This window comes from Bos javanicus, chromosome 2 (assembly GCF_032452875.1).
Source record: "Bos javanicus breed banteng chromosome 2, ARS-OSU_banteng_1.0, whole genome shotgun sequence".
Classification (NCBI taxonomy): domain Eukaryota; kingdom Metazoa; phylum Chordata; class Mammalia; order Artiodactyla; family Bovidae; genus Bos; species Bos javanicus.
This window is the reverse complement of record NC_083869.1, coordinates 29,065,703-29,079,523: the sequence shown is the minus strand read 5'-3', so window position 1 is coordinate 29,079,523 and position 13,821 is coordinate 29,065,703. Positions and strand designations below refer to the sequence as shown.

The following is a 13,821-nucleotide window of genomic DNA, read 5'->3' as shown; positions in this document are numbered from 1 at the left end:
TTTAACTAGAAGAAGGAGGCCGCGATCCAGTGAAAGTGGGCAGCCTCTAGAACTGCTGGAGGCAAGAGAATGGATCCTCCCCTATAGCCTGGAGAAAGGAATGGCACCTGCTAACACCCAGCAAGACCCATTCAGTGTTTCTGACCTATACAACTGTAAGATACTAAGTTTGTGGTCATTTGTTACAACAGTCAAGCAAAGCAATATACGGAGGAAACAATTTTTTTCAGAAGTCTCTTTCACTGAAATTGCACTGATAAAATGAAAGTTAAAAATTTCAGAATTCTCTTAAGGCATTGTCTATTCATTCATTCATTTTCAGGAGGTAATCCGTAGCAGCCAGGTCGACATTTCAAGATGCAGCCAGGAAATGGAAAGAAATGAACCAGAAATTTCCGAAGCACACAAAATTGATGTTCTTGGAACAGAAATGGTAACTACTTAGAAAAAACACTTTCCACACAGTTTCCAGAACTGTGTGGACATTCTGATCTTGTTATAAACAATTGCTTTTATATTCCTTTATGTATTTAATACCAATACACATCAGTGTCTCTTTCCCAACTTTGAAGTCTTTGAAATATAAAATGAGCACCCTGAAAATATAAGGGTACTTTAGATGTCCATTCATATATGTTCTGTTATAGCATGAACTCATGCATTAAAATAAATGATCAGTGTTTAATTTGCATCTCTCTATGTGTACTGAAGTCTTGGATGAAAATCACTCTGCAATGTAGAATACGCTTTACTGTCTGAGCCACCAGGGAAGTCCAAGAATACATGTACAATCCTGAAATGACCTGATTTCTTAAAAACAATTATTTATTTAAAATTATCTTTAAACATAGGTCTCTCATCTTGAAAAACACACTGAGGAAATAAACCAAGCTTCTAAGCTCCATCAATATGTTCAAGAAACAGGTAAGAATCTGATATTATTTGATTTGAATATACCTTTTTACTGTTGATGCGTCTGTGTTTGAATAGAGAACTTCTAAAGTACAAGCCTTCCCACTAAATAAAGTTAGTAACTATTACTCATGATTCTAATGGAGATAGGGCAGTATTTCTATATATAATTAGGTTCTGTCTATGCTAAGAGCTGCAATAAGCTTCTAAAATAGTTCACTGCCCTTCAACCTTATGATGTATCCAAAAGCCTAGAAGGTGATAAGCCAGTCACCTCTGAATTGTTTTTGCCTTAGGGATCTAGAATAAACTTGATGTTTATCAAGCTCCTTGGGAACAGAAAAGTTATCTAGATTGTATTACTTTTAATGATAGATTCAAGCATGTTTAAGTCTAATTCTCCAACCTCCAGATATGAGATTAGATTCCAGGCAAACTTGTGCGGATCTGCATAAAATGGGTACAGAGTGTCTTGCCTGTAAAAGGGGAATGAGTTTTGCTATTCCTAAGTGCTAGAAGGGAAGATTTAAGCCAACTGTGACCCAAATGTTACTTAACTATATCTGAATTTTGTTTTATTGTAGTTTTGCTTAAGGAAGTAGATCCTTTTCTATTCTTCTGCTGTTCTTTTCTTGTTTTATAACTTTTATTATTATTTGAGCACAACAGTAAAACATGCTTGTAGAAAATTTGGAAAATATATGCAATTAAAATAAATAACAGCTTCATAACTTATGACTTTCCATCCAGTAACCACCATTATTTTTCTTCCTATATTTCTTGACAATTACTAACTTACCTAATGAAGTAGTGCCATATGTATACACTTATATCCTGAATACTTTTACTTAACTTACATTATAAGAAGTTTTCCATAGTATTATAATGACTTCTCAAACATCATGTTTATTAGTTACATAATATCCATGGTGTTCTTTTGTGTTTATAGTCATAGATACACCTGAAGATGAAGAGATTCCAAAGGTTTCGACTAAGTTTTTAAAAGAACAATTTGAAAAGTCTGTCCAGGAAAAGGTCCTTTATTCTGACAAAGAATTGACCCCAGCCAAGCAGATTAAGGTAAGATAATGTCTCTGCACAGAGACATGTTAAGTATAAAACCACATGTAAACACATAACATTTTCAAATTATTGAATGAAGAGGTTTTCCAATAGCAAAAAAATATCTTGAACCAGTACTTATTCTGTTCCAGACAAAGAATATTATTCTACATGAGAAAAGCAGTAGAGAGAATTAAAACTTTTCTCACTAAAGCAAATTAGGGGAGAAAAAATTATGTATGTACTTAAGTTTAATAATTAACATTAGATACAGTAATAAAGCCAATTTTTAAATGTCATCTACTTACTCTGTTGTGTTTAAAATTCCAAGGAAAACAAAACAACCCTCAAAAGTGCTTTAAGATTTTAATTTTTTCCCTCTAGATTACTCTGCATAGCACATTAAGTAAAGAAGGAAAGACAGTCAAGATTATGGGTAAATGTTAAAATACTGAGTTCCTGATGTATTGAATAGGGAATATAATTCTAAAAAGTGCAAATGGATTATAGGAAAGATAGCAACATATACTGAATGTTGCTTTGAAGTAGGTCTCTAAATGGACTCTATCACCTCTTGTTCCCAATGGAGATATCGTAGCATGGGCAGGTGAAAGGCAGTGCCCAGAAAGTCTCCACCACTATATTCAGCTTTATAAGATTTGATTTTCTCTCCCTTAAAGATGGAAAGTGAATCTGAAGAGACTTTAAAGCCATCATCAATTGTGGGTACCTCTTCTACTTCTTACACTTCAACCAGCCAGAGGAAGGAAACATCAACCACCAGATACAGTGACCACAGTGCCACTTCCTCAACGCTGGCACAAATTAATGCCACTCCTTCGGAAAAGACAGAAGAATTTCCTCCTCCCCCGCCCGACATGCTTCAACCTCCAGTAGATGTGACAGCATTTTCCCAGTCCCCTGAACTCCCCAACCCTCCTAGAAAACCACCAGTCCCCAAAGAATTATACTCCAAACAAAGAAATTTGTATGAATTAAACCGTTTATATAAACACATCCATCCCGAGTTAAGGAAAAACTTAGAAAAAGATTATATCAGTGAGGTTTCTGAGATTGTTTCTCGTCAAATGAATGCAGGGAGCTCAGTTTCAGCAGATGTGCAACAAGCCCGGTATGTTTTTGAAAATACGAATGACAGTTCTCAAAAAGGTCTGAACTCGGAAAGAGAACACGTGGAGTGGGATGAAATTCTGAAGGGGGAGGTGCAGTCCATGAGATGGATCTTCGAGAATCAGCCATTAGATTCCATCAACAATGGCTCTCCAGATGAAGACAACATCTCCAAGGGCATTGCTGATCAAGAAATCATTGCTGGTGGTGATGTGAAATATACCACATGGATGTTTGAAACCCAACCCATCGATACTCTGGGGGATCATTCTTCTGGCACTGAGAAACATGCTGAGAAAATTCCTGAGCTAGCCAGAGGAGATGTCCACACAGCCCGGTGGATGTTTGAAACAAAGCCATTAGACTCAATGAATAAATTGCATCAAAGCCAAGAAGAATCAATAGCAACTGCCATAAAGGACATAACTGGGGGGGATGTCAAGACTGTGAGATACATGTTTGAAACTCAACATCTGGATCAACTTGGACAACTTCACTCAGTAGATGAGATGCACCTACTGCAACTCAGATCTGAGCTCAAAGAAATTAAGGGGAATGTTAAGAGAAGTATAAAATACTTTGAAACGCAACCATTATATGTTATTAGAGATGGCTCAGGTCAAATGCTAGAAATTAAAACTGTTCACAGAGAAGATGTTGAAAAGGGGGATGTGAGAACAGCACGTTGGATGTTTGAAACACAGCCCCTAGACACAATTAACAAAGATATAACAGAAATTAAAGTCGTCAGAGGAATATCCATGGAAGAAAATGTCAAAGGTGGGGTGCGTAGGGCCAAGTGGTTGTTTGAAACTCAACCTTTGGAGAAAATCAAAGAAGAGACAGAAGAGGTCATCGTTGAAAAGGAAACAGTAATAGGTACAGATGTCTCTAAAAAGTGTTGGATGTTTGAAACACAGCCATTAGATATTCTGAAAGAAGTTCCTGATGCAGACCATCTAAAGTCTGAAGAGATAATAGGGGGCGATGTACAAACTACTAAGCAACTATTTGAAACACTTCCAATAGAGGCTTTAAAAGATAGCCCTGATGTAGGAAAACTTCAAAAAATTACTGCTTCTGAAGAAGAAAAGGGGGATGTCAGGCACCAAAAATGGATTTTCGAAACCCAACCTCTGGAAGAGATTAGAGAAGATAAAAAAGAGTACATACGAACAGTGAAACTTGAAGAAGTTGACAGAGGAGATGTAAGGAATTATACACATATCTTTGAATCAAACAACTTGATTAAATTTGATGCATCACATAAAATAGAGGTGGAAGGAGTCACAAGAGGTGCTGTAGAGTTAAATAAATCACTCTTTGAAACAACACCATTATATGCCATTCAAGATCACCTTGGAAAATACCATCAAGTAAAGACAGTCCAGCAAGAAGAAATCCTAAGAGGTGATGTAAGAAGCTGTAGGTGGCTTTTTGAAACAAGGCCCATCGATCAGTTTGATGAAAGCATTCATAAATATCAGATAATTAGAGGAATATCTGCTCAAGAAATACAGACTGGGAATGTAAAATCTGCTAAGTGGCTATTTGAAACCCAACCACTTGATTCGATTAAACATTTTAGCAATATGGAAGAAGTAGAAAGGAAAACTGAACAAGTCACTGATATTGTTAAAGGGGATGTCAAAACCTGTAGATGGCTTTTTGAAACCCAGCCAATGGAATCTCTTTATGAAAAAGTTTCACTAATGACTGGCAGTAAAGAAATTCATAAGGGAGATGTCAAAGCCTGTACCTGGCTCTTTGAAACTCAGCCACTTGATACCATAAAAGATGACTCTGAAGCAACAGTCAAATTGCAAACTGTGAAACAAGAGGAAATCCATGGTGGGGATGTTCGTACAACATGTTTCCTTTTTGAGACAGAAAATTTGGACAGCATACAAGGAGAAGAAGGAAAGGAGATCAAAGCCATAGAAATGGATATCCAAGCTGGGGATGTCTCCAGCATGCGGCATAAATTTGAAAGTCAGTCCTTAGATTCTATAAGTTCCGGTTCAGAGGAGGTTTTGAGAAAGATCAAAACCCTAAAAGCTGAAGATATTCAGAAAGGCAATGTTTTAAATTGTAGGTGGCTCTTTGAAAACCAACCAATTGATATGATAAAAGAAAGTCAAGAAGGTGATGAATTAGTTAAGACAGTGACAGACATACAAGGTGGAAATGTAAGAAAGGGGTGCTTTATTTTTGAGACTTTTTCTTTAGATGAGATTAAAGAAGAATTGGACTATATTAGCACCAAGAAAACAATTACTGAAGAAGTAATAAAGGGCGACGTAAAAAGCTATAGAATGCTCTTTGAAACCCAGCCACTCTATGCAATTCAAGATCGAGAAGGGTTTTATCATGAAGTGACTACAGTTAAAAAGGAAGAGGTAATTCACGGCGATGTACGAGGGACAAGGTGGCTTTTTGAAACAAAACCATTAGACTCAATTAATGAATCTGAGACTGTGTATGTGATTAAATCTGTCACACAAGAAGACATTCAGAAGGGGGATGTTAGTTCTGTTAGATACAGATTTGAAACCCAGCCACTGGATCAGATTGCAAAGGAATCACGTGATATTGTGCCCACTGTGGACTGTATTCAAGGTGGGGATGTAAGGAAAAGTAAACAATTCTTTGAGTCTGAAAATTTGGATAAGAATACTTATGTAAGAACAGTAAGTGTCAATGAAATACAGAAGGGCAATGTTAAAACATCCACCTGGCTGTTTGAGACCCATACTCTAGATGAACTGAGAGGAGAAGGGTCAGAATATGAAAATATCAAAACAGTCACCCAGGAAGATATGCAGAAAGGTGATGTGAAGCAGGCAGTATGGCTCTTTGAAAATCAAACTTTGGATTCTATTAAGGAAGCAGATGAAAGCATCACAAAAATCACCAAGGAAGAAATCCCTCCTGCTGATGTCAAGACAACTACATGGCTCTTTGAAACCACACCCCTTCACAGATTTACTGAAAATAGGGTAGAAAAGGTGGAAATTATTGGCAAGAGCATTAAAGAAACCTTAGGAGAACTGTACTCTCAAAAAGTTATCGAGGCTCCTGGAATCATCATTGAAGCTGATGAGGTTGGGGATGTTCGAATGGCAAAATACAAGCTAATGAATCAAGCATCACCTGAGATACAGAAAGAAGAAATTATCAAGGTTGACCTCAGAAATATAATGGTGAACCTTCTTTCCGAAAGAGACTGTAAGAAAAGAGAGATTTTGGTCAGTGAAGAAGAGAAGGGAAATGTTAATCTGACCAAAACTCAGTTATTAAACAGATCAACAGAATTTCATGCTGAAAAAGAAGAGATAGTGAGTGGTGATGTCCAACAAGCAATAAAAAACCTGTTCTCTGAGGAAAGATCTGTAAAGAAAGGTATTTTGATTCAGGAAGATGAAAGAGGCGATATTAACATGACTATCTATTGTCTTCTTCATGAAAATGCTGGTGATACAATTAAGCGTGAAGAAATAGTAGGGGGTGATGTAAAACGTACGATTCATAATTTGCTATCTTCCATATCAAACAATAAAATATCTGAAAGGGCTAAAATTGATGCCTCTGAGAGAGGAAATGTTCAGTTTTTTACAACATGCATAGAAACTGGAGCTTTGGATTATCTCAGACAACTCCAGACAGGCTCAAATGAAATACTAACAGGTAGGAAACAAGAGAAAGAGGAAGAAATCATTGGTGGTGATGTAGAAGGCACAAAACTGTTATTAAAGAAAAGGCAATCTCAGGTTGAACGTACTGTTAATGAAACTGACATCATCCCAGGAGATGTGCATAATACAGTTAAGGTTTTTCTGACAGAGCCTCAGAATACATCTTGTAAGTTACCCAAAGAAGAAATTATTAAAGGTGATGTGAAGTCAACCCTAAACTCCCTCAGCCAGGCCGTAAGTCAGAAAACAGTGGCTAAAACAGAAGAAATTATAAAAGGTGACATGCTGACCACCCTCAAGTCACTTAAGGAATCAAGTCAAAAATGGAAAGATTCTAAACAGCCTGACGTCGTCCCTGGGGATATTGAGAAAGCTATTGAATGCCTTGAAAAGACTGCACATACGAGGACGGAAATACTGAAAAAGGAGCTTATCCTAGATGACCTCGAGGCATCATTAAGGAATCTAAAAGAAACACAAACAGCTTTCAAAGAGGTAAAAAGTGCAGTGAAAGATGAAGTGCAGACTGTGATGGCAGGATCCAAAGAAGAGCAGAAAACAGGGACTCATCAGGTGGCTGTACAGAGGGACAAAAAAAGCATTCTGCAGCCAAGACCAGGACCCTTTGAGCCAGCAGCCAGGTGGCAGGAGGGAGCAGACATTCTCAATCAAACTATAAACAAATCTTGTCATGGAGATTTAATGAAAGAAAGAACTGAGGTTAATCTTCCAAAAGCCCCCAAAGGCCCTGTAAAGATTGTCATAGATCGTGAACAAAACAATGATGCTCTTGAGAAAAACCTTAGAAAACTATCTAATTCACACCAAGTGGGTATCTGGACTGATAACATGACAGAGCAACATCTTAGGGATGAACATGTAAGCGGACAGTTGACTTCAACCCTGTCAGTTAGGGAACATCGAAAAACCAAGGAAGCAGAGACAGAGAGAGAACAGAAGAAGGAGGCTGTGTTTTTGCAATCTATTGACAAAACAATTGGAAAGCAACAGACTGAAACTGGCCAACTGAGGAATGACTACCAGAAGATTGAGGCTTTCCCTGTCAAGAGTCCTAAAAATACCAAAAACACTAAAACATCAACAGATACACAAAGCTCTAGGCCTGGTTTAACCCAGGGTCCAGTCAACAGGATGGTTGGAGAAACACGTGAAGTTTCAGAGGACTTTCAGAAGCAGACTCTGTTAAAACAAGAAAAGCAATATTCTAATAAAGATATAATGAAAAAGAATGTGACCCTTCAACCAGGGTGGCAGACTTTGCCTGTGAATCAAGACATGTCAAATGTAACAGAAGTGAAAGTCTCCCAAAAAAGCCACAATCAACTTAAGGCAATTGACAAAAAGCAGACTGATATTCATCTGAAGAGCCCGGACTTTCTAATGAAGACAAATACCTCCAAAGACTTAAAAATGGCAATGGAAATGTCCTTTAATCCAATCAAATTTAACCCTGAAAATAATGCAAAGGAAAATGAGTTCCCTCTTCCACCTCCATCTCCACCTCCTCCTCTACCTTCCAATGCATCATCTGAAATTGAATTTCCTCTTCCTCCTCCACCTCCTTTAATGATGTTGCCTGAAAAAAATGTGTTTCCTCCATCACTGTCCACTGAGAAGATACAGGCTGAATTTGAAAATTTTCCAGGCCTCCCTCTTCCTCCACCACCAGAAGATGAGAAATTTGAAAGAGAATGTCTATCCACGTTTCCACCACCGCCCCCTCCTCCTCCAGCTCCAGCTCTAAAACCAGCACATCTCCTTTCCTCTTCTGTTCAAGAAAAGCATAATGGAACATTCATACAATACTCCCAAGAAGAAGCCTCAAGCTCTCAGGCTAAAATCACAACAGGAAAATCTGGAGGACGTTTGCCACCTCCCACACTCCCCAAACCCAAGTTTCCCAAGCAGATAGAAGATATAAAGAATCATAGTTCCCCAAAAGTTGATTTGGAAAATTCTCTGCCAGATACAGAATGTAAAATGACTCCCTCAAAGGATCAGAAAAGAGTAATAATGGCAACTAGCAGTGAACACATAGAGACAATGCAGAATGTATCTAGCAAAAGTCTTGATAAAAGAAAACAACTATCTATGGACTCTACAAGGTCTTTCTCACAGGCAGTTCCAGAAAGTTCACCACCCAAGAAAAAACCTATAGCACCTCTCATAAAATCTCATTCATTTCCAGCAGGTTCAGGGCAGCAAAGTCCAAAACCTTATATGAGAAAATTTAAAACACCTTTAATGATTGCTGAAGAAAAATACAGACAACAAAGAGAAGAGCATGAAAAACAGAGACAGGGGAGTTCGGGCTACAACATAGTTAGAACAGAGAGCCAAAATCAAAACATATCAGAGTTGAAAAAGGAAGTGCTGTTACAAAAAACAAAGGAGGAGGTCCCCCTAACTGGAATGGATTCAGAGGTGACTGCAGCCCAAACCAACCCAGTCTCTCAAAGTCTTTCTCAAGATCTAAGGGTCTGTACTGATAACCAGCTTTCCACAACACCGGCAGTGACATTCTCTGCCAAGAGGCTCCAACATGTTCCAGCAACCTTGGAAGGCAAAGATACAATGAAAAAGGAAGTTTTGCAGAGCTCAAAGGGTATGATCCAATCTAAATCAGCTTGTGAAATTAAACAGAGTCAGCAAGAATATAGGACCCAGCAAACACAACAGAAGCATCTGGAGCAGTTGCACTTGCCCAAAAGCCAGCCAGTTTCCCCCAGTTTCAAAGTTAAAACCATGAAGGTTCCAATTCTAGGTCATAAGTTAGATGAAACAAACCACAGCTATGAAAGTCATAAAAAGCAATCTGAAGTTGATATTCAAACCATTACCAAACAACAGTACCAGGAAACCGGGAGAACAGAAGCAAGGACTGAAGGTAGTAGCTATAAGCAATCAGTGACTGAAAAACATTATCAATTACCTGCGAAGGAGAAGACAGCAACAATACAATTGCCTACAGAAACCACAGGGAAAAGCCATGAAAGTAAGCTCAAAATAGTTCATGAGAAGCAAAGAGAATTTAGAGAATCTGAGAGTGGGAAACTTCTAGGAAGTGAAGAAACAATTCAGGGACCACCAATGATTGGTCCAAAGAAAGAAAGTCTAATAGCTGAAACAAAACAAGAACACTTAAATATATCAGCTCAGAAGGTAGTCGAACAAAAGGTTACTGAGGCACATCTTGATTCTCAGACTCAGAATTTTCAGCAAACACATACACAGTCTTTTGAAAGTCAAGTTGAACATAAAAAATTGCCCCAGCCAAATAATAATCTTCAGGAAGAAAAATATCTTGGCGTCAAGGGCATACAACAGAAACAAGTCTTTTCTAATACTAAAGAGTCAAAGCAAGAGATTACACAGAACAAATCTTTATTCTCTTCTGCGAAAGAATCCCAGCAGGATGATGGAAAACGTGCTGTAAATGTATTGGAATTCTTGAGAAAACGTGAAGAACTACAACAGATTCTGTCTAGGGTAAAAGAGTTTGAAGCAGAGCCAGATAAAAATGGCCTTAAGACATTTCAGATGCTGTTAAAAATTATTCCAGTATGGCTATTAAGTGAAGAAAAAAGAGAATATGGAGTTCACATTGCTATGGAGAATAACATAGAAAAAATCAAAGAAGAAATAACACACATTAAGACTCAGGCAGAGGATATGCTTGTGTCCTGTGAAAATACAATTCAAACGGCCATGATATCGTCTAAAGCGGGAAAGCAGAGAAATAAAGCTACCAGTCTTAATGAAACATTATCTAAAGTGTCTAATGCTAATGTCAGTTATAATAAAAATACCCAGCAGAAAGAAAATACAATTGTGGAAAAAGCAGAGCACCACCAAGTAGCAACTCATCAAGAAACTACTGCTCATCATCAAGTGAAAACCCATCAGGAAATTAAACTAGATGATGCCAAGGTTCCTCCTCCATCTTTAAAAACACGCCCATCGTCACCAACTTTCATAACGATCGAGTCTACCGCCCGGCGAACACAAACCTCTCCCAAGGATGAGCTTTCCCAGTCCCCTAAAAAGGACAGTTTTGCTGAACTATCACCAAGGCCGTCACAACCAACTAGAATCCTCAAAGCAAGTACCTCCCCTTCGCCACCCAAGAGTCGTTCTGAACAACTTGTGAAACTCAAAGACACCACTGCGAAGTTATCCAGAGGGATCATCCCATGTTCATCGATAACCCCGGTTCCCATTGTGGAGAAGAGGTCTGAGATCATCACATCTCCTGCAACACTTCGCCGTCAAATTAAGATAGAGGCTCGTGGTAGGGACTCTCCACCTACAATCACAATACCTATAACTGTAAATCATGCTGACAGTGGTTCTTTCAAAGAATCCATGGAAGCTCAAGAGGAAGTAAGGAAAGTAGAGAATAGATCGACTTACGTTCACAAAGATGGAGTAAATTCTGCTACAGACATAGTGCCAGATACTGAGAGTTTTGACGCAGTGGAAATCATCCGCAAAGTCGAAGGACCTCGCCTGTCAGAGCACGCGCAGAGATACGCAGCAGCCAACAGGACTGTTGAAATGGCTGAAAATTTCATGAGTGACCATGAACATGAAATAAACAGGTGGTTCAGGGGATTTGAGGATGGCCTAAGTTTTGACACACAGTCAAATAGAAGAGCTTATATAAATGGAGAAGCAAATCGTAATATAAAGCAAGAAAGCCGTTCATTTAAGGAGGAATTTGGATTAACATCTTCAGAAAGCACTAGCTTTACGGGTTTTTCTCAAAGTCGTCCTAGAGAGCTACAAGAAATGATGCCCGTTAAGCTGCCCAGCATACGCTCTGAAACAAGGTCTCTCAGTGAACATTTCTCAGGTGTGGATGCATTTGAGAGTCAGGTTGTTGGATCGAAGACGACAGTCTCTTCGTCACATGGCTCAGAAGCTGGCAGATCTCGCTTTGACTTCAAGCACGCCCCACCCACCTATGAGGATGTCATCGCCGGCCACATTTTAGATGTTTCTGATTCACCTAAAGAACTCAGGAGGAATTTTCAACAGACTTGGCAGGAGAGTGAAAGAGTTATTAAAAACTTGGGATATGCAACCTCAGATGCTTCTGCAACTGAGATGGAAACCACCTTCCAAGAGGAATCTGCATTTATACGTGGTAAATGACCTTGCAAAGAGTGAAGTAAGATTAACCCTTTAAAAGCACAGAGCTAAGACGATCTGCAATTAAAAGAGTACATGGAAAGAACTAAACACCATAACGTAAAACTAACAGCTTTCCCTGGTTGTTGCTATCCTTCCCTTTACCATGCTTGCTTTTACTACTTTCTCTTTACAAAAGCTTTTAATATGATTCACCAGCCCTGTGTGAGAGTAACAAACACTACTCTATAGGTTATTGAGACCTGTGTTTGTCAAGGTAAATAAGGCTTTAGATAAAGCAGCAGGTATAATAATAATTGCTATTGTGATAGCATTAATTATTATATAGATTTTATATTTATTAATTATTGTATACCGTTAGTACATTATGAGTATTTCTTATTAAAATATTATTTTATACACTTGTTAAAGACAATAGGAGATAATATTTCTTGACCTATTATTGATAGATTTTTAACTACCAGACTTAAGTGGTGTTTGAGTTTGCATTCAATACAACCTGGTAATAATCCAAGAAACAATTTACACTCTGCATATGTGCTTTAAGGATTTTCATTGATTGGGATCTCTGACAAAAGTGTAGTATGGAATTAGACCTTTTGTATATTTAATTATTGTTGTTGAGTTGGATGGAATTGGCTCTCTAATGCCACTGCTATTTTTCCCCTTGTAATTGATTTTCTTTTGCCTTTCCTAAACCCCAAATTACAGCTCAATTGGCCTCATTCACAGATAAATGTGGACAATAATTTTAAAATATAATTATATTTGGAAGAAAAGAGATTTAAAACACATGAACTTAGTACAGATTTTTTAACATCAGAGAACAGCTCATTTCTTTATATTTTCCTCCTTTTTACAATTAATGAGGCTTCACAATAAAAAGATTTGACATAATTAATGTAGCCCATTATTTTAGATAGATTGAAAGAAATAGCAAGCCTAAAAATAAAAACTGCTGAAACTAATAATTCTGCCCTTATCATATTTGCAACATATGTGTCTACTTTATCAGGTTAATATGATTTCTTAATGTACTGGCTTCTGGCATAATTAAGCAAAGCTGTCTAATTTCAAATGCTGAGTTTCTGTTAACTAAAGACATAAAAAATACAAGGAAACTGGTGTTAAATATAGAAGTGTGTCTCCTATTAGAGCAAAATAAATAAAGGAGATTTCTTAGTAGCCCAAATTGAGCATCAAAACATTAAAGTGTGTGTATATAATATTTATTTATATAAAAAACAATGCACATATATGCTCATATATAAAACTACTACAAAAGCTTATTCTTACAGATGAGTTGTGAGAATCAAAACAATACTCTGGCAAAAGTTGTGTCAGTTTTGAACCACTAGGCAAACATTGGTAATATAACTATGCAAACACTTGGTAATATAACTACTTATAGGAACTGGCATTCACATGTAATTTTGGTGGAGGTAGGGAAATCATAAGAGGCAGAGATAAGAATCCCCAAAGCCCTGAAATCTTAAGCTATTTAGACTGAGGACAAATGGCTCTGAATAGTTCAGTGTATTTAGGAGTCTCGTCTTATTGTTAAGAATTAGTGTCACAGAGTCAACACTAAGTCATCAAGAAAATACCTAAACAAATAAAATATCAGCTGAAAAGATATATGGATATATTTTAGAAAAATCTCTACAGAATACTTTAAAGACTAAAACTTTAGACCAAGTTAGGTATAAACTTTTATATACATAGAAAGTTCAGTCATTTAGAATGATAAGTGGTCTCAGGAGGTCTCCTCGTGGCCGATTTTCCTATATATCCTTTTCAGTGTATTAAAGTTAGTGAACACATTTTACTCATGTATATTTCCTAA

The 13,821-nt window shown here is 37.6% G+C and overlaps 1 protein-coding gene across 3 annotated transcripts in view; it reads left to right on the top strand.

Annotated features, from left to right (window-relative positions):
* XIRP2 (xin actin binding repeat containing 2) overlaps positions 1 to 13,821 on the top strand; it is a 78,812-nt gene that overhangs the window by 58,054 nt on the left and 6,937 nt on the right. The window contains exons 4-7 of one of the 3 annotated variants that reach the window (XM_061436246.1): positions 323 to 433; positions 852 to 924; positions 1,862 to 1,992; positions 2,655 to 11,970. In XM_061436246.1, the coding sequence (XP_061292230.1) occupies positions 323 to 433; positions 852 to 924; positions 1,862 to 1,992; positions 2,655 to 11,970 (9,631 nt within the window). The remainder of the gene's footprint in view (positions 1 to 322; positions 434 to 851; positions 925 to 1,861; positions 1,993 to 2,654; positions 11,971 to 13,821) is intronic. The other 2 variants (XM_061436263.1, XM_061436254.1) reach the window with 2 other exon arrangements.